Source organism: Acanthaster planci, linkage group LG20, assembly GCF_054643075.1.
Source record: "Acanthaster planci isolate LZ-2023a linkage group LG20, COTS_SCS, whole genome shotgun sequence".
Lineage (NCBI taxonomy): Eukaryota > Metazoa > Echinodermata > Asteroidea > Valvatida > Acanthasteridae > Acanthaster > Acanthaster planci.
In genome coordinates this window covers 6,651,939-6,678,127 of record NC_141796.1, presented here as the reverse complement: position 1 = coordinate 6,678,127, position 26,189 = coordinate 6,651,939, and the positions used below count along the sequence as shown (strand labels likewise).

The 26,189-nt window shown below is 41.7% G+C and overlaps 1 protein-coding gene and 1 long non-coding RNA gene across 2 annotated transcripts in view; one reads left to right on the top strand and one right to left on the bottom strand.

Annotated features, from left to right (window-relative positions):
• The window catches only part of LOC110978497 (uncharacterized), a 76,146-nt gene extending 49,968 nt beyond the window's left edge, over positions 1-26,178 (top strand). Inside the window, exons 2-15 of the mRNA XM_022233543.2 lie at positions 1,497-1,568; positions 3,462-3,533; positions 8,569-8,646; positions 8,800-9,015; positions 11,238-11,381; positions 11,973-12,041; positions 12,919-12,990; positions 13,241-13,306; positions 13,853-13,996; positions 15,128-15,199; positions 15,639-15,846; positions 17,008-17,053; positions 17,853-18,008; positions 19,065-26,178. Coding sequence (XP_022089235.1) covers positions 1,497-1,568; positions 3,462-3,533; positions 8,569-8,646; positions 8,800-9,015; positions 11,238-11,381; positions 11,973-12,041; positions 12,919-12,990; positions 13,241-13,306; positions 13,853-13,996; positions 15,128-15,199; positions 15,639-15,846; positions 17,008-17,053; positions 17,853-18,008; positions 19,065-21,283 — 3,634 coding nt within the window. The 3' untranslated portion in view covers positions 21,284-26,178. The remainder of the gene's footprint in view (positions 1-1,496; positions 1,569-3,461; positions 3,534-8,568; positions 8,647-8,799; positions 9,016-11,237; positions 11,382-11,972; positions 12,042-12,918; positions 12,991-13,240; positions 13,307-13,852; positions 13,997-15,127; positions 15,200-15,638; positions 15,847-17,007; positions 17,054-17,852; positions 18,009-19,064) is intronic.
• Positions 1,494-7,418, bottom strand: LOC147795876 (uncharacterized). Its single transcript, XR_015423504.1, has 3 exons — positions 6,684-7,418; positions 3,433-5,441; positions 1,494-1,582 (listed from the first exon to the last, which is right to left on the bottom strand). It is a non-coding gene; the product is annotated as an uncharacterized LOC147795876 (long non-coding RNA).
• Positions 26,179-26,189: the final 11 nt, after the last annotated feature.

Here is a 26,189-nt window from a genome sequence, read left to right as displayed (position 1 = left end):
GAAGTCTGACCTTATTGTGAAACTCTCTCATCAGTAGTCATCTTTCGTTATGTCTGACAAAGCAGTTGACTTTTTCTTCATAGTTTTCAGGCCAGCGTGGACAAGGCTCAAGTACTAATAGAGCTATTTTTTTCCAAAGTTTAGTCTGATCAGGTGTCAGGATTCACAACCATGTCAGACTTTAGGAAAGTTAGCCAATCCAGCTTGTTTTGTTTATCAGGCTTTCCAGTCAGTTGAGCCATCGCATTGGGTTGTTTAATATACCTGTCTAGATGGAATTCTACTGTCAGAAATTTTCCATCGATTGCTTTCCAGTGAATGCTAGGTATCCTGGGCAGGCAGAGTTTCTCAGCTCCTGTTATTTAGCTGTCATCCATGGTATCAGGTGTATTTGCTTCATTTACTCTTCTCCGTTCACTCGCACGTTCGTTATTTCTGCGACACATTCTCATTGCCTCCTCAGCGTCTTGCAATCCCTCTGCAAGGGGAAAAATTTAAGGCAGAATCCAGACACGGGATGATTGATGTAGAGAGCATACCCATCCAATCTCTGGCACATTAATGTAATTGGCAATTGCAGTGAAGTTCCCGCCCGACCAGGACACGAGACACTGGCACCCTTCCCCCTTCCAATACATGACCTGTGGCCCCTTGCGGGTCACAGGTCACCTTTGAGAAAGCACAGTTGCTTACAGGAGATAACACGAATTTATGTCGGCTGTCGGCAAGATGTGTAAATGTTTAATGAATAAATCTTTGAAACTCAGAAATCTGCGTGGTGGGTTTCCGTATATTGGATAGTTGCTCATAAAAGGAGTAGGATTTGGATCTTTACAATAATAAGATCGGGGGCGTCTTTCGTTTTAGGTAGATATACAGAGATAAAATACAGCCAGATCACAGCACTTTCTAATTCATCAAATCTACAGTCAGTTGAAGATTAACCCCTGCATTCAATATAATCTGTGGGTCTTAAAGTTTTTAGTGGCTTCGTACATCCTCATCAGTTTTTATCCCAATTTAACCAAGATGTATTGTAATGCTAGACCGACAAGATTTTGTTTCACTTTGGGTGCTGTGTGGTAGTTCAATTAAAAAGAGAGTAGCATTGAAGTCCCAGCACAGACACACATTACATTTGTTCTGTGGAACATCAAGACAATCTGCAAGCTTGCACTCTCTGAATAAAACCGAGTGTAAATTTACTCAAGATTAAATTCAGCACCTCCAGCTGAGACAATAGAAACCAGACAAAATTAGAGTGAAACAGCTCACTTAGATCAAAATTTCACATCGACTTTCACTCAGAGTGGTCTTTTTTCACTCTAAAGTTAGCCTAAGAGTAATTTTCCCCTGAAGTCATTGAGTCCCCAGTTTTGTTATTAGAAAGCAGATGTCCCCCAAAATGGTCTGTTTAATGGAAAGAGGGTAACTTCAAGCCAAAGCAAGCTTTTTGTTTTATGCTTTTTGTATTCTTTCCTTTTCCTCTTTGGTAGAGACCTGAGCTTCAACAACATCAGCACTCTGCCCGCCGACGCATTCCACCATCTGCCTGATCTAGTCCACCTGTAAGTTTGAGTTCCTAAAAAAAACACATGTCGAAACAATTGTTTGTTTTTCAAGTTTGTTTGGGGGGAGAAGGGCATTGTTATAGATCTGAATTAACATTTGAAATTTGTCAACAATTACAGAGGAAAATCATTAAAGTTTTCTATATGTTGCTAGATATGTGTTACGTGGCTGCATTCAGAAAAGATGTGCCAGGGGCCCACACATTTGTCCACTTCCTCGGGTGGCTGTAGCCTGTAGGTTAGTCATAGATTAGAGAATATGGGGATATTCCTTACATTTATTTTGTGTTGGGCATAGACTCAAATCCAGTGGAACCTGTCATGGATATGACTGTTTTTCTTGGAGGTATATGAGACCCATCTTTAGTTTACTCTTTCTCAGGTCTTTTATGCTATAGCTATAGTAGAATCTATTATGAATGCCTGATCGTAGGCTAAACGCTTGGGGTGGCCAGTGTGTGGTTCCCCTTTACCGTTATAAACCACAACCCTTTCAAATTCCTATGCTATTTTAGTCATTTTCTAAGAGTGTCCAGTTTTAGCACTTCGATTTATGAAAAGCAGAATCGGACATTAATTGGGAGACCGCAACTTTTCTCTCCACAAAGTCAATAAGAAAATCTTTGGAAAGGGACACCACTCTTCCCAGATATGTAATTATATTATCAACAATAACCCCTTCACTCCCTGCCCTTCCTGTGTTCATTTCCGCCTCCTCAACAGGTATCCCCACTCCTACAATAACCACAGACACCTGTAGAGAGGAGCAGCCCAAAGCATTTGATATTGGGTATTTTCATTTCCCAAGATGGTTGTTTCTATTCAAACAGTACCACTCCTTTCTTCTGCAGAGAAACTTAATGGCTCCTATCAAATTGTACTTTTTAATGAGCATCAGACAGAAGTAGAAATCAGGCAAAATGTACCCATTCTTCAGTTTGAATATTATTACTCTGAACCCCCTTTATAATGGATGGAACAGTCTTGGAAACCATGGCAACCAATGTCCTGTAGCGTGGGTGTTACACGAACTTTGCTTCTTTTTTTTTATCTAGTGATTCATATTGATCAAATTTGGTTCCCGCTGTGCCCACTGGAAGCCCCAACCAATGGTAAAATTGATGACTTGTATCCCATTTCACAACTTTTTTTCTCGAGTTATAAATAAACCTGCTGAAATCCACCCCACACATGGGTTTAGGTTGAGTGATGAGAAAAAGCAACTCTCTGTGGATGATTAAACAAAGGAGAAATAAGCACTGTACTATTCACCCTGTGCTGATCTGTAGAAATAAAGAAAATAAGCTTTCTCCCCATTCAGAAACTTTAAATGCAAAGACCCAACTAAATCTGTACCTGAATGATAGAAAAAAGTGCAGATTTTCCCCAGTAGCAGTGTGTTTTTAATAGTTTGATCTCCCCCCAAAAGTCAAACCTTCATTCAATGTTTGGTTGCATATAAATTTATCTACTTGAGTCCAGTTAGATTCCATTCACAGTGTTAGAGTAGTCTTACAACATAATGACGTAATGCAATGATTACCACTGTGCATTGTGGGGACAATAGTATGCACGCCATTGCTAACATCATGTGCATGGAAAATTGTCGAAGAGATCCTGAAATTGAGAAGGCCTGTATTTTCCAAAATGGTTGGCATTTACTGTTGTGTGCCATTGTGTGTATCAAGCACACGACAAATGCCAAACGACAAACTACGAACAAAGACACACATTACTGACGATTGTGTCCAGCATCATTGATTTCTATCTCCACTTTTCACCCACAATACACTGCGGTAAACACTACGTTATGACATCATGTTTTAGGTCTGTTAAATAGTACATAGCATTGGTAATTTACCGACTGCATTATCAATTGCTGTTTCTTAGGAAGCTTTTGGGCAATCATCTCTCCACCCTTGATGAAGATGTCTTCAAAGGTCTCAAAAATCTACTGACACTGTAAGTCCCTTGATGCTTCTGTAGACCTGGCAGTTGTGGGAATCTCAAGGGGAGCAAAGAAATCCCTTGGGAAAATATTAACAGAATAGAAAAAAACAAGGAAAGGGGTGAATTTCAAAAATTTCTATGAAAATGGCTTTCACTGTGGAACATTTGTCAGTCTGCTGCTTTTGAGTACTGTGCTTGGTGACGCGCCCATATAATCATAGTCAAACTTTTAATAGTGTAGGTGTCATCGGTGACAATCCTCCCTGAGTTGAAGTGCACCCTCGCCAGCGAAAGAAAGACAGGCTGGTGAGAAATTGTCCAACCAGGTTCCAGCATGTGCTCGGTGCACACGTGAAGACCATACATTCCAGCATAGATTTATTGCATGTACTCAACATGCCCCATGCCAAATATACCAAAAGTCTGCCATTTTCATTTAAGAATATGCCCTCTTTTGTTCCTGCACGGAGTGCCCTCATGAGTTTTCAACACAGAGGTAGTTATCTATCCAAATTTCTTGACTAAGGCTTGAAATAATACATGCATCTACATCGACCAGCTTGGTCTTTTCCGTATGCACCCAAATCTTTTGGACATGGCTGAAGTGGGTCATTATGTAAAGTTGGTGTCCAGTGTTTTCATTTCCCTGTCACATCTGACATAAGATTTTGTAAATTTAGAACACATTCCTCTAATATGTTAGAGTGATTAAGTAATACAAATTATTTGCCGAACAATAAAATAGTTTGAAGTAGATTTCAGTGATATTTCCACGCCCAATTACACAAGTGGGGAGTAACAGGATTATAAAAGTATTACACTTTTGAACACCAATTTTATGGGATTACCTAAGTGCTTCTCTCACATCAAAGTATATAGATTGTTGCATTTGTTATGGTCACTCTTCTATTACTTGCATAGATGCCTTCTTTATCAGATTTACCCCTGGAAGTGCACTCAACCTGAATACTGCTTTCAACTTGTCACAGTCTGTTTTGTTCCTGTTATAAGTGTTTTCAAGTTTTGTTCCCAAATTGTAACTCCCACTACAGCCGTAAATCTTACATGTTGCAGGCAAATAGAAGAAATCTAGATACGACCTTCTCTTTTTCTCGTCACAGCAGATTTTGTAGCCGATAGAGAAATCAAGCTGTATTTGTCCTGAATCTTCGTGACAGCTGAGAGTGGGGAGGGGGGAAAGAGCTGGGGCCATTTACTATAAAATATCGCCGATGGTAAAACCTGCTTAGTAAGTTCGAGAAAGTGAGACTTCCAGCCGAAACAAAGTAGTCTGACAAACTCCCTGGCATCATACTTTTGCCTTCAAGTATGAAGTGAATGCGTCTTATCCCCACATGGATTTTGCTTGGTGTACTGGACTTTTTCCCACTGAGCTCCAGACAGCTTGCAATTCCAAAGAATTTATTGTGGAAGAGGACCCTGATTCCATGGGGACGCTCGGCCATCATCAGCCGAGAAATTTTCCCTGCAGGAAAAAGGAGACTCCAATCACGTTCCGTGAAACCCTAAAAAGCATTTTGGTCAGCTCCCATTTAATTGTCCAAGTGTGGCTCATAGCCGCTGTTCTGGCAAATACAGCCAACACTACATCCCAATTTGCCGTTGAAAAGGAACAATTTGGAGTAGCAATTGAATTTCTTATGGCCCAAATATTTGCTGAGGACATCCGGCAAAAGGTAAATTTGTTGTGATATATGATTCCTGAGTGAGCCAGCTGTCACAAAGGAATCCTGCGGCCGAGTTTTGCCAGTGGTAGTTTAATAAAATAGTAAATCATTGAAGTGTATCCAAAATAATACTGGGTGTGCATGTCTGTGCTGGTTGTCTGAGTACCCCTGGGAAATTACTTACCTAATGTAAGAGGTGTTCACATTGCAGATTGGTTAAAAACAGGAGGTGCTGAGAGGAAAAATATATTATTACTTGTGGCAGGTGAACATGCACTTGAATTGAAAATTAAAAAGGGGTTGTAATTTCGCCTTTGCCATTAGTGTCTTATAGACACAAATTTCTCCACTTCCATTGTACCTGTGAGCAAGAATTCCTAATGAAAGTCTGACTAGGAAAGAATTCAGTTGAAGGTTTGGTTTTTTTTGGTGCCTCGAGAAATATATTAAGTAAAGCATTCACACTGAGGGTCTTGAAGTCACTATTCATTGCTTTCAGGCCACTTGTGAACAAATTTAGTTATTAAGCTAAAAGTCAATTGATGCAAAACTCAATGTCCCCCTCCCACCCCCCACCCCCCCCCAAAAAAAGAAATGGTGCATATCACCTTGCTGGATGACAGGGGTGAAACTGTACATTTTACTGTCAAACATCACACTTTGTGAAATGAAGTAAAACACACTCTGAAGTGATTTTTTCACACTTTGTGATATGAAGTAAAACACACTATTAAAAGTGTTTTTTTCATAGACTTTTTAAATAAATAGCGGCATGCTTTTGGAGACAGCTTGAATGTAGATGTTACTCAAAGTCAAGTGAACCCTCACAGGACAAAATGACTCAAGCATCATGTTTGACATACCAATGCAGTCTAATTCCAAAGAACTTCTTTCCCTGCAACAATTTTATTAGCCAGCTGTGTAATGCACATGTACTTTGATTTCATGTCAGTTAAAGTTTTAAGTAAGGATGGGGAAAAAATCACTGTTCTATTGGTGGTCATTTTGTGTGATTTCAAGTGCAGATTTGAGGAAGGGGGCCATTTACATGCACCCCCCAAGAAAAGAGCCCACTTTTGGGGGTGGGGGGCCGATGAGAGAAAGGCAATTTTCATGCCTATTTCATTTCCCTCCCTTCTAAGAGTGTCAAAAAAAGCCCCAAAATGTAGCCTCACCCCTCGGAAAAGCCTTAAAGGTTACATGAAAAAATGTTCCAAAGTTTTGGCCTCCCAAACAAGTTCAACCCCTCCCCTCCAAAAAAAGTTGTTCTGGATTGGCCCTTGTGGGATTTCATAATCCCCACTTTTTTCCCTAGTTTTTGAAAAAATAGCAGAAAGTCACGAACTGGCAGATAAGTTTACTTGACAGGTCTTGTTTCTCAACCCCCCACCCCTTCTCACCATCCTGCACCACTGCCTCGCAAAAAGACATCATGCTCCCTTGGGGAGGCCGTAGACCATTAGTGCACCCATACCTTGTCATGAAAAGGCCTTCCTTGTTGTGGGAATACATGTGCACTCTCCTGCCAAAGGCTCTTTCAGCAAAGTGCAGTAACCCTGCAAGACAGACCACAGCAATCCCCACGGTGCCATTTAGTTGTCCAGTAAACTGAGTTGTAAACAAGCCCAAGGCAGTTGGATTCTTTTTAGCATCCTCCCATGCTGGAAATGATCTGCCCTTTCTTCCTGCAAGCTGTCCCCTACATCAGAGACGGACACAGGCGTTGCTTTTTAATTAATCAGCCGTGAATCGGCAATCAATCTTTAACAGTGCATACCTGCACAAGCAAATCTTGCCCCCGCTGCAGCAGATGGCCAATCATTGACTAGCCACCGTATTCAACTGTCTAGGGGAGAAAGAACTGAACCCCAATTCACCTCATGCAAGGAAAAATTGAAAATTAGGGAGGAGGAGTTAAATCATGCTCGCTTTCTCATAAAGACTACCTGGCTGGAGACCAGTCTTGGGGAATTTATTTCGTGTCATCAGTCACCTTCATGGAGATGTCACCAGCACCGAGACCTTCCAAGACAGTCATTCACTATTTGTTACTGAGAAACAGGAGGCTCAATGAGCCCCTATTCTGAATGAATTACATGTAGACTGTGCCCCAGATTGACAGCAGTGGCTCTAAGAGCTGTCCCCTGAAGTGACTTAGGCTCTTTTTGGGGGATGGAATAACAGCTGATGTCGATTGTTGTAGAATGTCTTCGGTATTATTTTGTGGGGATTAAACTTAGTATGTAAAAAAGCAAAGAAGAATCGTGGTGTTAAATGTGACCACATAATTAAAGGTGCCATTTTATGCCCATTCTGTAAAATACATGAAGCTATGAAAGCAACAAGCATGTGTTCACAATTATTCATAAATACCAGGCTGGGACAATTTCTCTACGCCTATTGGTTGAAATGCATCACATGACCGCATATTAAAATTTGATAATGCCCGCTGAGAAGTGATATATGGCCGCTGCGTAAATCACACGCTGGCACATGGATAGGAGACAGTTTAATGGGGTCTAATTGGTCAGGAGTCTGTGTGCACACAAGCACCATGCATGTGCCAAGTTCATTGAAGGGGATTCTATTTTACAATTTTCAAAAGGAATATACCAAGAAATGGCGGGGGGGGTGTTCGGGAAAATGAAGGTAAAGTTTTAGAACAAAATCATTGGAAATCTATCATAAGTTGAATTCTTTTGACTCTCTGAATAAAAAAGTATTTATGAATGGGAATAAATATGTGCATGACCTGTCTTAAACTATCGTTCAAGACTTTGCTCAGGAGAACGAACACTGGTAATGCAGCTTGGGCATTAGTCACATCCATTCTCCTGAATTAGTCTCAAACAAACATGCATTTTATCATTTTTATGACAACTTATATGGTACAGTATTCTTACAATAAAAAGGGAAAATAGCATGATGACATGGAGGCATAGTCTGATGAGCACAATCATGACTTTAGAACCTCATCTCAACAAAAAGACCAGGCAGGATTTTGACAACAAAGACAAAACATGAGGAAGTAAAAAGGGCACACTTCACTTAAGTATACACAAAGGTGCTTGTATTAAAAACAGATTTTTTTACAAAGTGTTGATTTATGTGTAAAGATGCCAAGTGAGGGGGGCTGTCTTAGATTAGAAGTAGCCCCTAAATTACTGTCGAACGGTATTCATAGCAGGGTGTACTTCATGTAATCAAACAGTGGCTAAAGTTTCCAGGCAGACATGTTGGAAAAATGTACTTGCACTTCAAATGCTCAGAGAATATGTGTGTTAATAACTATTCAACTTGTTCACAAATTACATCATCACTTTCATTGTTCATCTTTATGTGTCGCTCACTCTTTCTAGGAATCTGCAGCTGAATCGATTTCAGCATTTCCCCAGCAAATCATTCCGCAATGGCCACACAGCCAACCTAAGAAAGTTGTAAGTGTATCTCCTGCATTGTAAGTGCATTTCAGAATTGTGAGAAAAGTATTGAGTTTGGCATTTAGCCAAGGGATTCTGCTTCTGGAAAAGTTTATTTTGTTCAAAATTGGGCGTCAGTTAATCGTATTCTCATGTTTATTCCGTGACCAGACATCTGGACAGTAACTACATCCGAGAGGTTCCTGATGATGCTTTCCTGGGCCTCCCGGCCCTGCATCACTTGAATCTCAACAGCAACCATTTGACTAGCATCCCGACGAGGGCACTGCGACACCTGGGAGCCCTCCGCTTCCTCCACTTGGAAAAGAACAGCATCCGTGTGGTGCCCGACCATGCCTTTGTCAACAATACCAACCTAACTGAACTGTGAGTCATACATGTTCTTTTATCTTGATCATACTGTCCTTTCAAAATGATAAATAAATGAAAAATAGACAAAAAGTTTCCCCTACCTTGTAATATTCTTTCAGATTAAATACTTATCAAAAATATTTTCACCAATTCTTGAAATATTGCATTCTTCACTTGAGCAAATCTAGAAAAAATATTTTAGGCCCCCAAAACTTGGCAAACGAGGGTGTAGACTGGGGGATGCTGAAGAGAGTTCCGCTTGAGGTGTTCATATTTTTGTTTTAAACCAAACAGCAGTACGTTATTTTATTAAGGTGACAGTATGCAGGGTTTTGATACAAGAAAAATGAAAAATTTAAATACCAAATGCATTTACCTGGGGCAATCTGCTTATCACATGCACTTGCCTTCCCCACTTTAATGCTGGAAGTTGGAGTTCCGCTTTCTTGAAAATCACACCCCAGAGGCCAAACCAGCCTAGCCCCTGCTTGAAAATATGGGCTATATTTGGTAATCTGTTGGTTTTCTTATTAGATCAGCAAACAAGGCCCCATTGTGCATTGCTGTCTAATAAATCTTGAAAACCAGACACTGTTGTTCCAGGACAGCCAGGGAAATTTCATTTGAAGAGAAAGCAGCTTAAATTCAGAGAAATCAGCTTCATTGTGGTGGCACTGTTTGCTTCACTGAGTACAATGTACATATGTGGGCCTTCAGTCAAAATGATCTCAGACAACTGGGACTGTCTGGCTTTCGGAAGGACTATTTGTGGGACAGAACTTTGCTTGTGGTTGGCTCAAATCTGGGTTCCAGATGACATGGAACCCGCCGTGACCCCCTTCCTCCGAGCACTTGAACAAACTAATCACAATAAAGAAGGTAAAATGAGGGAGTTCTACTCAATATGACTTAGTCAACAGAAAATATTTGTGGCCTTTTTAGAGACATGCATATTTACATTGGACTTGGTGTGGGGGCCACAGACTAGTTAGGCAAAGAACATGGTACATTACATGTATAAAGTTATTAATGAATGCCACTTCAACCAGTGGAGTAGGCAGTGGTATAGCTAGGATTTTACTAGTGTGCAGGGGGGCACAAAGGGGGCCCAGCATCTTATTAGGGGCACTAGCTTTCAGTGCCAGGGTTTTTTGGGGAAAGTTTTTGTTAGCCTTGTTGAATATCCATTCATCTGGTTTTACTAAAGTAGGAGGGGGCAGCACTGGGAATTTGTGGGGGGGGGAGCATGTGCCCTATGGGGAGTAGGGCCTACCACCAGTTAAGCTGCAAATTTTCTAAATCGTTATGCAGTGGCACCGCTCCATTTGTGGCCGCACTTGCAGTTGCATTACTTAAGAAGTTGTACGGTGTATTGAAGCGGCTATTTTGTGAGGCTTTCATTTTGGCTGCTATTATCAACAAATCATAAGTGGGCAAATTAGGTTATTGGCACACAGTTTTAGTCCTAAGGTCAGATGGGGGGGGGGAATTGGGCCATGGTGTCCCCCCTCCCCCCAAAGCAGCCAAATTTGTTTGAAAAAAAATTACAGGGAGGACAATATCACTTTTGTTTCCCTACCTTAATAAAGCTTGTAAAAAGCCCCTGTTAAGCCCCACCCCTCAGAAAGGCCATAAATAGTTACATGGAAAAAAATCCATTTTTCTCCACCTGAAAGCAGATTTGTCCTCTGGATCCATCCTTGGTAGGCCCAAGACGCCGGTGTTTAGTTGGCATTCGGCAGCAGCGTTTGGTTTGCCATGATGGGCAAAAACGTATTAATTAGCACAAGTGTGACAATTTCATGGAGAATGAGCATGACTCACCGCTACAATTTTGTAACCTCTCAGATTTTACATAGCATGCTCACGATGGCCCCTGTACCTATGACCGGACAATGGTTGGATCCAGACCCAATTTTTTTTTGGGGGGGAGGGTGTGTATAACAAGCAGCATCCCCATATCACACCATTCACAATTAAGCAGCTGCTGAGAAATAATTCCCTGAACAAGATGGCTCTTTCCATACAAAACAACCTCCATATAAAACACTAAATATCCTAACGCTTATCGATAAAAAAAAATCCTTGTCAATTTCTTTGGGGGGCAGGAAATGGCCCCTGTTACCTCCCCCGCCCCTTATCCACCCTTGATATTCGATACTCCAGCTTAGAGCACGAGGAGAAATGTTGGGTGCCCTGCCTTCACCAAATGGTAATTCACTTCAATTTTTGCACAGGTCCCTGAACCATAACCTTATCGTGCATCTCTCTGCACATCCCTTCGCTGGCCTTGTCAAACTTGAGGGGTTGCAGTTCATGAACAACAGCATCGAGAGCATAGCCCACACCACATTCAGGAACCTACCTGCTCTACATAAACTGTAAGTTTTTCTGCTTTTCTTTTCATTGTTTTTCTCCACAGTTCAATTGTATACATAGCCCTCCTCCCTGTTTCAAAAAATCTATAGTAGCAACAAAGACAACCAAGTTAGCCCTTTACATGGCAAGCTTGGATGAGCAGACTTCATCAAGATAGTTATAACCTTTGTGTTGCATTGATCCTCATATATTACATCACAGCAGCATAAATCTTTGCCAGGGACTGGGGATGATTTAAACTTACATCAAAACAGTGTGCCGTACTTTAAAAAAGCTTTTATGCTCTTTCTTTCCCATTTTCAGTTATTCTTAGTACATTATGTTTCTTGGGAAGTTTGAAAAACCACTTCACAATTTGGCCTTGTTTTCTCATCATAAAAAAGTGGAGAGATAATCCAATAGCTCAGTCCCCTCCCTCATAAAGTGGGGGAAACAATTACCCCCTCCCCCAGGTTTATGACCTTGGAAGTCACCCCTTTTATTTAGTCCTCCCCCCAAAAAATGATGTTGGCAAAATGGAAGCACACCTAATCCTGATTGAGTACCACCAAACTCACCACATTGTTCAGTGAACATTTGCTTCTTTGTTTCAGCGCAATATCTGATGTGAGAAACTTGTCTGTGTTCCCCGATCTCACTGGAACCACCAGCTTAAGTGAGCTGTGAGTATTGCTCATTATTAAGTATTGCTCAGTAAATAGATTTTCTTCTGATTATCAGAAACAGTCCAACTGATAGTTTTCCCCTCCACAACAACTGTTCAAAACTGATATTGAGAAGTTTGGATCCAGTCCATAATGCCAAGAAGCATGTCTTCCACTTTGGTCTGTAGCCTCAGTAGACCCCGTGCATCTCTCTAAATGTGGCAGCCTTCCCAAAGGGAAGAACCTTGGAAGACAGTGGCACAACTCAAATCTGTGTGTCCGAGGTGCACAGGCAGGACACACTACTGCAGCCGATTTCGGAAAATGTTGCACAATTGCCTACACCACACGTAAGCTGGTGGAGTAGCTATGCAGGGCTCTTACAGTTTCACAACCGGTTGCTCAGCTCCACAACATTTTAATTGTGTTGAACATCTTAGACGAAGATGATTACAGCCTTAAAACAATTGGCCCCTTTTTAGTGTTGCAGCTGTGAAACATTCATTAAATTAGCTTCGCCAGCCATTTGGGAAAGGTTTTCTTCTTGTCGTTGTTGGATCGAGTGGAAAATGTCAAACTTCTCTAATTGCTATACTAGGTTTTCGTTACCTCCAAAATACAAATATTTACTGTATAAAACATGATTAATGAAATCATTTCTTATTTGCTGCCACAACTTACACCACCTATCGTGTGTGACTATATAGTCGCCAGGTCCCTAATTCCGCCACCTATTTTCAAGTCTCATTGGTTTTCACAGTGAGTGGCGGAATAAGGGACCTGGCCACTATACTGTGACGCATGTTAAAATGATCGGGCAAGTTGTACACCATAATTTGTTGAGCAAGTCACAGACTTATGGACAGACTAATCTTTTGAATTGTTTTTGCCTCAGGGTAATTGAGCGATGCTCGCTGAGAGCAATACCAGAGAACTTCTGTGACAACAGAACTAGTTTGACATTCTTGTAAGTATATCAGGCCAGCCTGTTTGTGATATTGGCAAATATTCTGATTAAGGAGCAGGAAGAAGTTCCAACAATATCAACAAATGCCCAAGGAACATTGCAAGTCACTAGCATGTCCAGCAGACCATTTCAACTTAGAGAAAGTGCTAAGGGTGTATTCATTGGAAGCGCAATGGGATGCAAAGGGGACCATTAAAGGAGAGCCCATTTTGTGGATTTGCAATCATGTTTTGTCTTTTTGCTCACCCAGAGATCTCATAAACAACCAGATTGAGATCTTACCCAGCTTTTCCAAGTGCTCCAGCCTCAAAATCCTGTAAGTACTTCTGTAACCCACTCACGGAGCATTCAGTTTGACATCAGATTAAAGAGCATCTCTAAGGAAAAAATGTTTTCTCTGATTTTATCCTTTCAAATAAATGTGGAAGCATCCAAATTGAACGCAGTGTCATGTGTCTTCAGGGCTCAACTGTGACCAGTTAAACGGTTTTTTTTTCTGTTCATGCCAAGATGCGAATTCTGAATGTAGATTGCGTCACTCTGAGAAAAAAGAGAAAATAAGGGGAACAGCCATTGTTAGGCATACACAAGGGTTTATCCACTACAAACACAGGGCGAGGGTTGTTTTCCTTAGAGGTGCTCTTTAATGTTTAGAATGGTTATCAGATATGATTAAAAAAAATTCAGGAACTTGTTTTTTTATAATCTTTGATAATTAAAATTATATTTTTATGCTTTGCTTTGCTCTCATCGTTTTTTGAATTATTGAATTGCCTTGCATTTACAATGTGTCTTCCTTTATTTGAAATAACTTGAAAATTTAACCATATCAATTTCCATTCCCATCCATGTTTTTGGACAGTCTTCTTGGAAGGAACAAGCTGAAATCAATTGAGGGTCGACCTTTCGATGGACTCGAGAACCTCTACGAACTCTATCTGCCAGAAAACAAGATCACGTACATCCCTGCCGACGCATTTCAAAATCTGACCAACCTGCATAGCTTGTAAGTTACATTGCAGCCCCAGATAACAATACATTTCTGGCACAACCTTGTGTGACAGTAGCTGTTTACATGCATTCATTGACTAGATAAATGACAGAGAACAAGCTTGCATGGTTTAGGAAAAGAACTTCCATCCTTCCGACATGCGCTTAATTCTTTCACTGTACATGTATACTCGTGTATGGGCAGTGGCACTGTGCCTAACATGCCACACTTACCAATAAAAGTTCCCCACGATGCCAACACGTTATAATAGATATGCAGAGAGACACCACAAAGTGTGCAGATAGGCATGTTTTTTCACTGTCAAGTCAACTCAGTAAACGTACACACTCCGGGGTCACCTTGGTTTATTGAAGGGACAGGGTAAGGAAGAGTTTGGGGTTACCATTCCTTTTACCTTTCATTAGGCGACAGCTAGCACTGTGCATGCGCCCCTCTCTGCCTAGCTTGCAGCCTTGTAGTTCAGTACTTTTTGAGTGCCAAGGAGAACATGGACATTGGATGGTAAAGGCACAAAGGTTAGATTACAAAGTAAAATGATGACTGAACCATCGCTGTTAAACTTTATACGACAAAAGTACTTGGCCATTTACTTTTCGAGTACTTTTCTCCCTAAAACTTGATTTTTGTACACAACTTGGAGTGTCTGAAGTCTAAAAGTTTTTTTAATCTTACCTTTGTGCATGTCCCATCAAATGACCATATACACCAGCTTTACTCCCTCCTGACCAGTTCAACATTTGGATGAGAACCTTGGTACTCGAAAAATGCTCAACTGTTACACTGTTAGCGTGCATCATAGAACCCACAAGCCCCATGGACTATTGTCAGGGCTGAAGTTGAGTTCACAACAAGTCCAGTCACCAGTTTCATGATGAACAATGACAAATAACAGAATGCTTTTGTCACAGGCTTGGCATAAGTCCAGATTTGTGATAGGGACCTGTGTAGAGATGCTGTGTAGGGATGATACACTACTTTCCAAACTGGATTTAATTTGATATTGCAGGCAATATGAAAGAAAGAGGGCTTTCTTTCCGTTTTGGCTTGCTCATCAGATTCCTGGCAGTGACAGCTTTACCAAACATTTCCAGTCATCCCAACTGCTGTTTACTCTTTTTGTAATAGATCTCTCAGCAATAACAGCATCAGCAAGATAGAGAGCCAAGCCTTTGCTTCATGCAAAGAACTGGTACACCTGTGAGTACTTCAAATTTTGTTGCATGCAGGGACGTACAGTCTTCATGCATGGATGTATTCATAGGGAATTGTTTCTTCTTTTTTAATCAGTGAGGACATCAGTGTTTAGGAACCAGCCTCTCTTTCCAAGTTGATGCTGCAGAAGAAAAAGAAATTTGTAAAAGTCAACGTTAAAGTCAAGGAAAAACAAAAATATCAGAACAGCCTTGTATGTAGATTTTTTGAGACTTGGAATTCCCGGAAAAAGCCCAAAACTGTGTGACATCTGTTTTCTCATGGATGGTTCTGAAGAGAACTTTTAAGTGTCAAGTGATGTCAGCTTCAATAGCCATTGATTTTTCTTCCCTCATAATTCATGTACTCCACACTTAATTGCAACCCCCTCCTCTCCAACTGTAGAGACACCAGTGTTTCTCATCAGTTTACAATTTGTCTGCAGACATTTGGATGGGAACTCTTTCCCCGCTCTGCCAACGGACGGCCTGGAGCGCCTGTTGGTGATCCACACCTACCACAATGAACTATTGGAAGATTTCCCCCCACCTGAGGCGCTCCCCAGCATCGTCGTGATTGAGACGGAGTACGCCTATCACTGCTGCGATTACGTCGTACTTGCCGAACAGTACCAGAGCAGCATTGAAGACTTGGTAGGCCCTTTACTCATTGTTACAACACCGGTACCTTGTTTTTACAAATGTTTGCTTGTCCGTTTTCAAGACAGTGCCATTCCAGGCACAGATTACTTTCAGAGCCAGGTAATATAATGCGTTAGCTCTTGTTCATTATCTCATTGCCAATCTGCCTTCCGCTGACTGGTGGGATAAAAAGGAGACTACAGTGTGCGTAGAAAAAAAAGCCAGGTTCATAACTATCTTCTTGTTTAACAGATTAACTCCCTTGGTTTGGATTCATTCTCCCAAGTCCTCCAAGAACATACTGCGTGATCACAGTTTCCCCGCACTGTAGTTGTGGGGACATACACTCGATATTTCACCCATTTTGTGGGGACCCAAAAACATTGTGGGTACTCGTTCAAATTTCCCTTACAAAAGAATGTGTCCCCTGATGAACACGGTGAATGCCTACCCACAGATACTTGTTACTAGGTTATGGGGACAACACATGTGTTGAAATACAGGCTAACCCAAAGGTTGTAGGGACAGTTATGCACAACTCAGTTCTGACTTTCCTAACAAAATAAGTTGTCCCCTATACACTATCTTATAATTAGTGGTCTAAAGTGGTATTGTACCACTAGATCTATTACTTTGTGCTGCATAATAGATATATGTGCACATGGCCTCATGGGGTCAGTTTGTGGGGCGGAAAGTTGATTTCCCCAGTAGCTGAAAATAAAAATCAGTAGTGAACCAGTATAATGGCTAGTGAATATGGCTGTTGAATTTGTTGTTGCTTTTGAAGTGAAACATTTCTGTGTTCCTTTTGTCTGCTTGTGTGGCAGACAACAGATTATATATACACATGAAAGATGCAAGGTAATGTGCACATAGGCTTCATAAGGATTTTTTTTGGGGGGGGCGCAAAGTAATATTACTGGTGGGATGGGTCCATTTTGAGGTTTTTTAAAGGAAATTGGTGACTTTCATCCATTTTCATCTCATTGTCAATTCTTTTGCTTTTTTCCCTTTTATTTTCCTTCTTCAGTTTTCCAATTTTTACCAGGCAAGCTCCCCTTACCCCTCCCTTGCAATGCCCATGGTTGTGCATCATACAAGTACTACTTCACAACCCAAATGATGTCCTTAGAAACCTGTGCAGATTTGTTTTGCTCTGTTTTCTTTCTGCAGCCAGAAATCAATGATAGCATACTTTGGCCTGAAAATTCCTGGCTAGGTGAGCTCTTTTCAAATTTTGGTAGATTTTAGAGTCACATTAAAGAGGTATGGTAATCAAAACAGTGGCTACCTTGAAAGGAAGATTAGGAATCAGTGCAACACCATTTTGGCATCTCCATCAAGTGGTGGTACATGAGGCTCTCACACGATAGACCTGTCATGTGATCAGATTTGGTCACAAGACAGGGCCATACATGTATGGGCCAGCCAGTGCCAGAGGTGCTAGCTTGGAGTGGATATCTCATCAACTGCTGAGGGACTGTTAATTTGTTTTCTGTAGCAGTCCTGCTGTTTCACTAATATTAGCATATGGTCACGGTGGATCACATGATGTGACTAGTCATGCGAAAGCCTCAGTATGGCCAGTTGATAAGGATACTGAGAGGGTGGACCACATCGCAAGTCCCAGCTTTGACCTCTGCGATGCAAATCCCACAAGATACCTTTTTTTTAATTTGACTTAATGATGGGATTGAAAACAAAAACAAAAATAACGCCTTCTCAGCTGTTTTGCACTAGTGCTCATTCATTTTGCAAAAAGGTCAAATTTAGGTCGGACCAATTCCCATCAAACTTTCTATAAGGAAACAGAACACCACTGACCAAACCCAATGCCTGGTGAAAGCCTTCACATAGCTTTATAGATGTACGACTTGGTCACGGCATTAGTTATAAAGATTAGCTGTAATTTTTTTTTTCAACTGGAGTTTGTCGTTTCCCAAACTTCAGTGCAGCCATTCATAGCTTCCTTCTTTCTTTCTTGTTTTTGATGTGCTGCATGTTTTGTATTTTCCTAGGCAGCAGTGGAAACATTGGGATAGGATCAGACAGCGACTGGCTGGATAAGAGTTACTTTGCTTCTGTGTTTGTGTCAGCTGGCACGCCCACTTGGCTCAGTGGAAACTACAGTATTGTAAAACCGCTGCACAACATCAGCTGCAAACCAAAGCCAGGTAATGCCTGAATGAAATGCTAAAGAGCTGCATTCTTCTCTGGTCTGTACACAAGTAATTCCCCTCCAATGTGACAAATACTGAGAGTGGAAAAACATTTGAATGCTGCTACAGTGCCATGGACTTGGCACCCACGCAGTGATGCTGCAGATCTATAAAAATCACCTGTACTTGTTGCATGCAATTACTGGTACATCATCAGTGTCCGGTTCGTTAAGTGACTTCATCATACAAGTGCAGGCAGCACTGATTGCAGGCTTCCATAGGATGAGCGCTCAAGTTGCATGTTACCTCGGTTCCATCCATGGTTCCATGTAACTCTGTGTGCAGTGAGCATGGTCTTAACACGACTGCCGACTACGAGTACACTCATAGCCACAGGTGTACCGGATTCTGCCATTATGAATATACTCATAGGAAAGGAAAGGCTATTATAATAAATTGAATACACTGGCAGTACCGAAGAACACAACAAATACGCTGCTGGCAGTGTGGAGGACATACATCTGTAAAATGCTCATGTAGAGTAGACACATGAAAGGTATCTGTTAAATATGCGGGCATGCGCACATTGCTTGGCAAATGGAAAGCCCCTATGAAATTATGCGCAGCAGTCAGCTGCTAAACTGAAGTGACGTCATACTTACGAACCAGATATAACAGTTTAGTGTTCTGCTCATAAAAAAAAATTCTGTCTGCCCAAAAGAGGAATAAAATCTGTTTCACCAAAGGATAAGTTAGTGCTAAGCTAGTGTTGGTATCTGCTGATTCAAAGCAACCACCTGATAAAAAAGGATGTACAGTTAATTAGACAAAGGAGAATGACTCTAAGAATATCTCCATCTTTCAGACATTCAATGACATGTACTCAGTGATATGTTTCTGTTGTGTTGCTTATGGTGTTTTATGTAGAGTAAGATAGATAGTTCCATTCACAGTGTGAGGTGTCATTCAAAAAGTCAGAAACTTCAAGAAAGATCTTGTGCAACTGTAAGTAACTGTTCTGCCAGTGTTCACTTCAGATTTATTTTGTCTGCTGTGCTTTTGCTTTTTTAGGGCCATTATTGCCATGTGTGGATCTCTTTGGCTCATGGCTCCTTCGTATCGGCGTCTGGTTGGTCTTCCTACTGGCCATTGTGGGCAACGCCATTGTCATGCTTGTCATCCTTGTCAGCCGTACCAAGATGGACGTGCCACGCTTTCTGATCTGCAACTTGGCCTTTGCTGACTTCTTCCTGGGAGTGTACCTCGGCTTCCTGGCTGGGGTGGACACATCCACGCTGGGCATCTTCAAGAAGTGGGGCGCCCGCTGGCAGCTGAGTGCCGGCTGCCACATAGCCGGGTTCCTGGCCGTCTTCTCCTCTGAGCTGTCCATCTACACGCTGTCTGTCATCACCCTGGAGCGTTTTTATGCCATCAAGCACGCTCTGCACCTAGAGAAGCGCATGAAGCTGCCGCACGCTATCACTGTCATGCTTTTTGGCTGGATTTTCTCAGTGACGGCAGCCGTGCTGCCACTGGTCAACGTCAGCCACTACCACAAATTCCCGGTCTGCCTGCCATTCGACGTCAGTACCATTGTGGCCAAGGCCTACGTCGGCACTATCCTGATCCTGAACATCCTTGCATTTGTCATCATCATGGCTTGCTACGCCAGCATCTACATAGCCATACAGGGCTCGCATGCATGGAACTGCAACGACTCCCGCGTGGCACGTCGGATGTCCCTCCTGGTGTTCACTGACTTTGCCTGCTGGGCCCCAATTGCCTTCTTCAGCCTGACGGCAGCCTTTGGGCATCAACTGATCTCCCTTGAAGGGGCTAAGGTCCTGACCATATTCGTCTTGCCCTTGAACTCTTGTGCCAACCCATTCTTGTACACCATCCTGACCAAGCAGTTCAAAAAGGACTCCAAGGCGATCTTGCACTCGCTCAGCAACCAGGTGTTCCGGCAGCGCAGCATGTCTCGCTCCATCACCCTGAGCCTTGGCCGTCACCCTTCCATGAGATGCACCCAGGCCCGTCAAACCTCACAGCTCCGCTGGCGGACCAATGGCAGCATCAGCCAGGACATGACCGGTGACCCTTGCTCGGTGTCCTTTAAGACTGAGAACATGGAGTCCTCCAACATCTACACAGTGTCCAACTTCAGTAGCCCCTCCGAAGCACCCATCATGGAAACCAGTAATAACACCAACGGTTTCTGCTCCCGTGACAACTCCCATTCTGATTCCTCCACGATGCTGGACCCTGTCACCAGAAACCAGACCTTGGCTGACCCACGCCGGGGCTCTCGATCCCCGCTCCTAGACCTTGCGACCCACGTGAGGGGAAAGGCACAAGATTGCCGGCCAAAAGCCAAGACCAGACGTAAGTTTTCCATCCCAATCCCATTCTTTTCCAGTCGCAGCCCGAGCAAAACCCCAGCCGGGGAGTCTGGGCAGCCCTCACCAGCATGCTCCACTCCACTGGGCCAGCGCCACAAGCGCAGCCACTCAGTCACTGAGGGACTGTTGCACAGAATGGGCAAGAAGAAACCCCTGACTTCAATCAGGAGTACACCAGGGGTCCCCACCACAATCAGCAAGAGCTCCGAGAGACTGCACCAAGGGAATAATGGACAAACGGCAGCAATCCGCATTATCATTCCACAGAGTGAGAATCCTGGAGTGGATGAAGCATTGGCAAGGTCAGCAGAGGACAGGGACCAGCAGCAACAGATCACAGCCATCCAACATACGTGGAAATCCCCCTCAAAGGGGTTTGGGTCCTCTGACGGTCTTGACCAGACAGAAGCGCGGTGTCTGCTGGAGTTTGCAAGGTTGTCCGGTGACTGGAGTTCAAGCAAAGGCAAGGCACCAGAGGACAGTGAAGCTGAGAGGCTGCTGAGCTCCTCACATGACAATCCCGTCCGTGATCAGCTGTCCTCAGCGACTCCTTCACCACTGCTCCACAGACCACAGGAACTTGAGCTGAGAGCTGTGCCCACCCCCAGTAAAGAAAATCCAGACTGCGATTCTGGTCTGGGTACTGCCTCCTCTCCTTTCCCCGAATCTACCGAGTACATGAAGTTCCTCCCAGACTCAGCAGAGACACTCAAATCTGGCGAGGAGGGTTTTGTTGTCAATTCAGACTCCCTGGTGACAAAGGGTCAAGGGCTTGGAAGCCTTCTGGTTCATCTTACAAGACCAGACCAAAACAAATTCTACAACGAGGTACCAAGTAGCCCAAGCAAAGGGAATGTAATGTCCAGGCCAAGGGAAAGTGTCGTATAGGTATCACTTGGCATATTGTGAGTACATGTATACCATTTTGTGAAATGAATTCTGCTTATAATAACAGCTTTTGATGTGTCAGATGCATGGTTCATCTGTCATGATTTATAAGACCTTAAACGTGCATAGTATTACCGTCGGCATAACAGATAATAATGTAGATTTTTCTTCGTTCCGGATACATCTCCACCGTGGCAAGATCAAAGAATTCCATAATTCTAACATCGCATAGATAAATATTGGGACGCATATAGTACAATATTTAATCAGAACTCGTGGAGAAGGTATTACCTCATCTGTAGTGTCACCAAATTCCATTGTAAGTATCATTCAAAACTATTTGATGCCACATAAACAAATAGAGACCACCGATATTTTATATATGTGTATATTGTCCTGAGTGAAACAGCGTATACAGTGTATTTGTTAAAATATTCAGTGTTCTAGTGAAGTTTCATTATTTAAACAGGGTTTACTAAATGTAAAATAGTATATCGAGAATAGGACTTATATTTTTGATTACTTGTGCCTTGTACATTATTAAACATGTATGTGCATCTTGAGTACTTTGAGTTTTAGTTATCACTGATTGAAAATTTTGTGCTGCATAATATGTGTTCCACTCACAGTGTAAATTCTATGAATATTATATAATATTTCTGTATTTTTTGTGCTTAAACATAATGTTGATGTCTCTTATAATATTGGCCACATCATTGCCAAATGTAAAAGAAAAAATGTCTTTAGTAATCCGTCTGAATTGTACACTCAGTATTTTTATCGAAACAACTCCAACGCAGTAATCGTTTTAGCGCAGTTGGTAATCAGTGTTGATAATTACAAAAATGTAAAGTATTTGATCTTGTACCTTTCCAAAGCCTAAAAATTGGCATTTTGGTCACCGTTTTCGCCTGAATGTGTGGAACGAAAATGTTTGCTTTATTGTGGTTAGAGAAGTTTTAAAGACTGAGCCATGATAAAGAGATTTTTCATTTCAGAAATGTTAGAGTGTTTTAAAAGTTAAAAAGGGACCAGAAGGACTTCGGAAATTTGGGGAGCATGTGTCACTGTCAAGTTAAATTGATTCTCTCTTTTTTTATGCGGGAAAAATGTCCACCCCAAATATAATTTTGGATGAAACAAAATATGTCAACAAGGGCGGATCCAACACCATTTTTCAGGGGGGGGGCTTTGGGGCAGGCAAAATTTGGAATTTTTCCTATTTTATGGTCTTTCTAGAGGGGTGAGACTGCATTTGGGGGTTTTACTTGCTTTTGGAGGGCGGGAAACTAAATAGAGCAAAGAGTCACCTTTCTTTATTATTTTTTAGAAATCTTGGCTCTTTTGGGGAGGGGGCATGGCCCCTGTTGCCTCCCCCATTCGCCCTGGAAATTTTATCTTTTAAATAAACAATAACCACGTACCTAGCTTTTATTTGAAAAATGCAGTGTCACATTTTTATCAGTCTTGTTTACAGTGGAACAAATAGAATATATTTATATATTGCCACAAAACATACAAACCAGTGAGTGAAGTGTGCTTCAGAAGACCTTTAGGTTTAAGTTTTTTTATTACAAATACAAAGGGGTCCAACAGATAAGTTTTCGTCATTTTGACTCAAAAATGTTTTCCAAAACCAACCCACATTAAAGGTGACAATATGACATAATGTATGTGGTAGTAATGATAAAGGAAATTCTGTTTGTTAGAAGTCACGCCTTGACAATTTGAAACAGAAGATTTCCTTGCAATTAGATTGTGCGATTCGAAGCTTGCTTTTTCACGCTGGTTAGATGTCGTGAAGCCATCACGTTCCCTGTCTTAATACATATTATAAAAAGATTATCACTCTGTAGTCATAAATGACGCAAATTATAAGGCAGGAAATCACTGCGGGCTGGCGGCTGGACGTATTTTGTTACTCTCTGCGGCATCAGTTTAGCCAGAGCACCGAAATGTTGCGCGAACAACTCCAATCCGCCGTGTGGGTTCTTGAGTTTTCATTGTTTGAGTTTGTACAGTATTTGGAAATTGAAAGCGAGGGTGATACTGGATGAGTGGAAAATGTTAAGATAGTTGTTGTAGGCAGCGTTCTAATTGGACATGACATTACTATCAGTCCCGGCTCTTGATCAGTCACCTTAATTTCTCTGGAAAAAAATTAATGTCGCCGGAATTTTGGTTTAAATTTCAATGGTGAAAGTTGGTTCTCCATTTCTTTGGTTTGTGCGTAAGTGTGTTTACGCTAAACGCTGCAATGTTGGATCCAACTCGTAGGCCTACATATTAAGTGCGGTCAGTGACCACTTCTTTGAAAATGTTGAACCCAGAATTTTACATGCTTAATCCTGCATTTTCAATTTTAAATCCAACATTTAAAAGAGTTAGTTCAACGGGTCAAGTATAAATTTAACACTTTTCCTTGAAAATAGGGAATCAGCATTATTACATTAGCGGGTTAAATGCTGGTTTTATAGTTTAAAATGGTGGATTTAATATTTAAAATCTCGGATTCAACGTTTTAAAGAGTGGTCACTGACCACACTTTCGAAGAGCTGGATTTCACAGTTTCAGAGAGTGGTCACTGACCGCACTCATGAATAAGTGTTTGATTCAACACTGAGTTTTGAGAATACGTAGAGCGTGTATGAAGATCTTTCGGTGAGTGCTGTTAATTTGAGGACTAAGAGCGCGCGAAGTTAGTAAGGTCGAGAGCAATTGAATTAAGGAACATTGATCGTTAAATTAAAAGGGAATAAGGATTGAAAATTTAGCACATCGAAAGTATTTGACTGCTGTAAGCTGTCTGTCTCTTCCTGAAAGTCAGCTTGTTTTGCAGGGACTTTCCAGACCCGTTCTCCCCTCGAGGATGAAAATGGTTTAAGGAGACCCCCACCAGCATATAGTTTAGAATATAAACCACGGTGGTTTTGAGGGTCAGCCACCATGAGAAAGATTAGCTTCCTGCTTTTATTTTTTTGTCAATTTAGGTAGATTAAGAGTGTAAAGCAGCTGAACGAGAGAATAGGGAAATTTTTCAGTACTGTGTTCAATGGATGGTTGGAGTGGCATTGTAAACCTTTGTTTATAGGAATGGTTTTTTAATGTGTGAAGGAGTTGGCAAATCAACCAAAGAAACGGATCATTTGCTCAAATAGAGATGAAAGCGTGGGCAAGTGACCGTAGAACTAGCAAAGTGCCCTCCCCCCAGCATTTTGGGGGTTTAGATTTCCCAATGCCCGACCAAGAATCTGGAAAGGTTATCAGAATTACTTTTTCACCAAGTCTGATAATTTTGGATTAGGAAATGTCATGACAGGGAAGACTCTCGAGTTGAGTCTTGGGACTGAACGAGCGGCCGATAACGGGCTATTATAGGAGCGTGGAGTCAGTGCATGGGGTTTCCACGGGGAGGCTTTGCAAGTCAAGCAGCCTATAGGCCTAAGCTTGATGTTCCAATTTATTTACAAAACCCTTGGATCAAGATACTCGTCTTTTTTCCCTACTTATACGATTGTACTTTGTAACCTGTGTTAAGTTCCTCTTTCAATTAACGAAGTAATTGCGGAAGCCTTTTTGTGCTTTCCTAAACACGTTCTGAAATAAATCATTCGATTTGAAGTGTAGCTGTTCAGTTCTGTAAATCGCGCCCCCCCCCAAAAAAAATCTTAGCTGTCCGCTCACACACGCTCTTAATTAATGTTAGCACACAAATTTTGAATGCGTGTATTCAAGGTGGTAGAATTGTTTTAAACCTGCCCGGCGCACCCGTGCATGAACGTTTAAGATTAAAAATTGCCAAGGCTCCATTTGAAATAAAAGAGTTGATGGCCACCTGTGATAAAGGTCAGAGACCGACCCGGTGCAAATTTGTGGGGAAAAAAATCAGACTAACAGAGGGTATGCAGTCGTAAATGAGAGCTAGACATGACAGTCTTCTTAGACGCTTTTCACTTATAAGCAGTATTTTTGAGGACTTCAAAGTGTGATTTTTGGTGAACTTGGGGGATTCGGAGAGGGGTATTTTAAGTTATTTGCAGTCAGAGATGGTTGGAGTTTTGTGTGAGAGGGATAGTTCAGAACGAGCATGAGAAAGGTTGCCCATGGCAGATGTGTTGGACGAATCAAGAGTGTGTGAAAAGTGGGAAATTTCGGGCCACATGAAGGTAGTTCATGGGATCATTTATGAAGAAACAACCGACCAACAGCTGTACTTAATGCATAAGTCATTGGAGTATGTTCTCGCAACAGCTAGTGCTGACGTGTTCATAAAGCCTGTCTTTAGAGCATTTTGATCACGTATTAATAATTCATTCCTGTTTTCCCTTCGGCCAGCCTAGCGCTTTTTTCGTGCACTGGTAGTTTAGAGAAGTACATTTATGTCTTCATTCTAAAAAAATAAACTTTTGATTCTAATTCAAATATTAATTTCAAAAACTTCACTGTGTAAAAATAATTATTGTGACGAAAATAATAATGTGCACGTTTGCGTTAACTTAATACCATCACTTGATATCCGAAAACGTGGTGTAGAGAGGAGTGCAGACGTCCGTGTGTAACAAAGGTGTTACGGACGTTACATTCACGAAGTACACTCGTGTTTCCACTTATACCAAATTTTTAGTGTGAAAGTTATTCGGAATTTTAGCTTTCAATTTTCAGTACAGACCGTAATTCACGTGCGGCCACCTCAATCATGCGCATGTTGTATATGACTGAGGCGCGCGCGCACTGTGGCAAATTATATTGTTATAATTATGTGGTTGCCAGGTTTTATTAAAAAGCACTTTTATTCCGTAGGATCTCTTGGGGAACCTCAACACTTGTCGGTTTTCACTTCTGCTTTTAAATTGATGTGATATATAACAAAATAAAAATACTCCGAGTAAATAGTACACATCTTTTG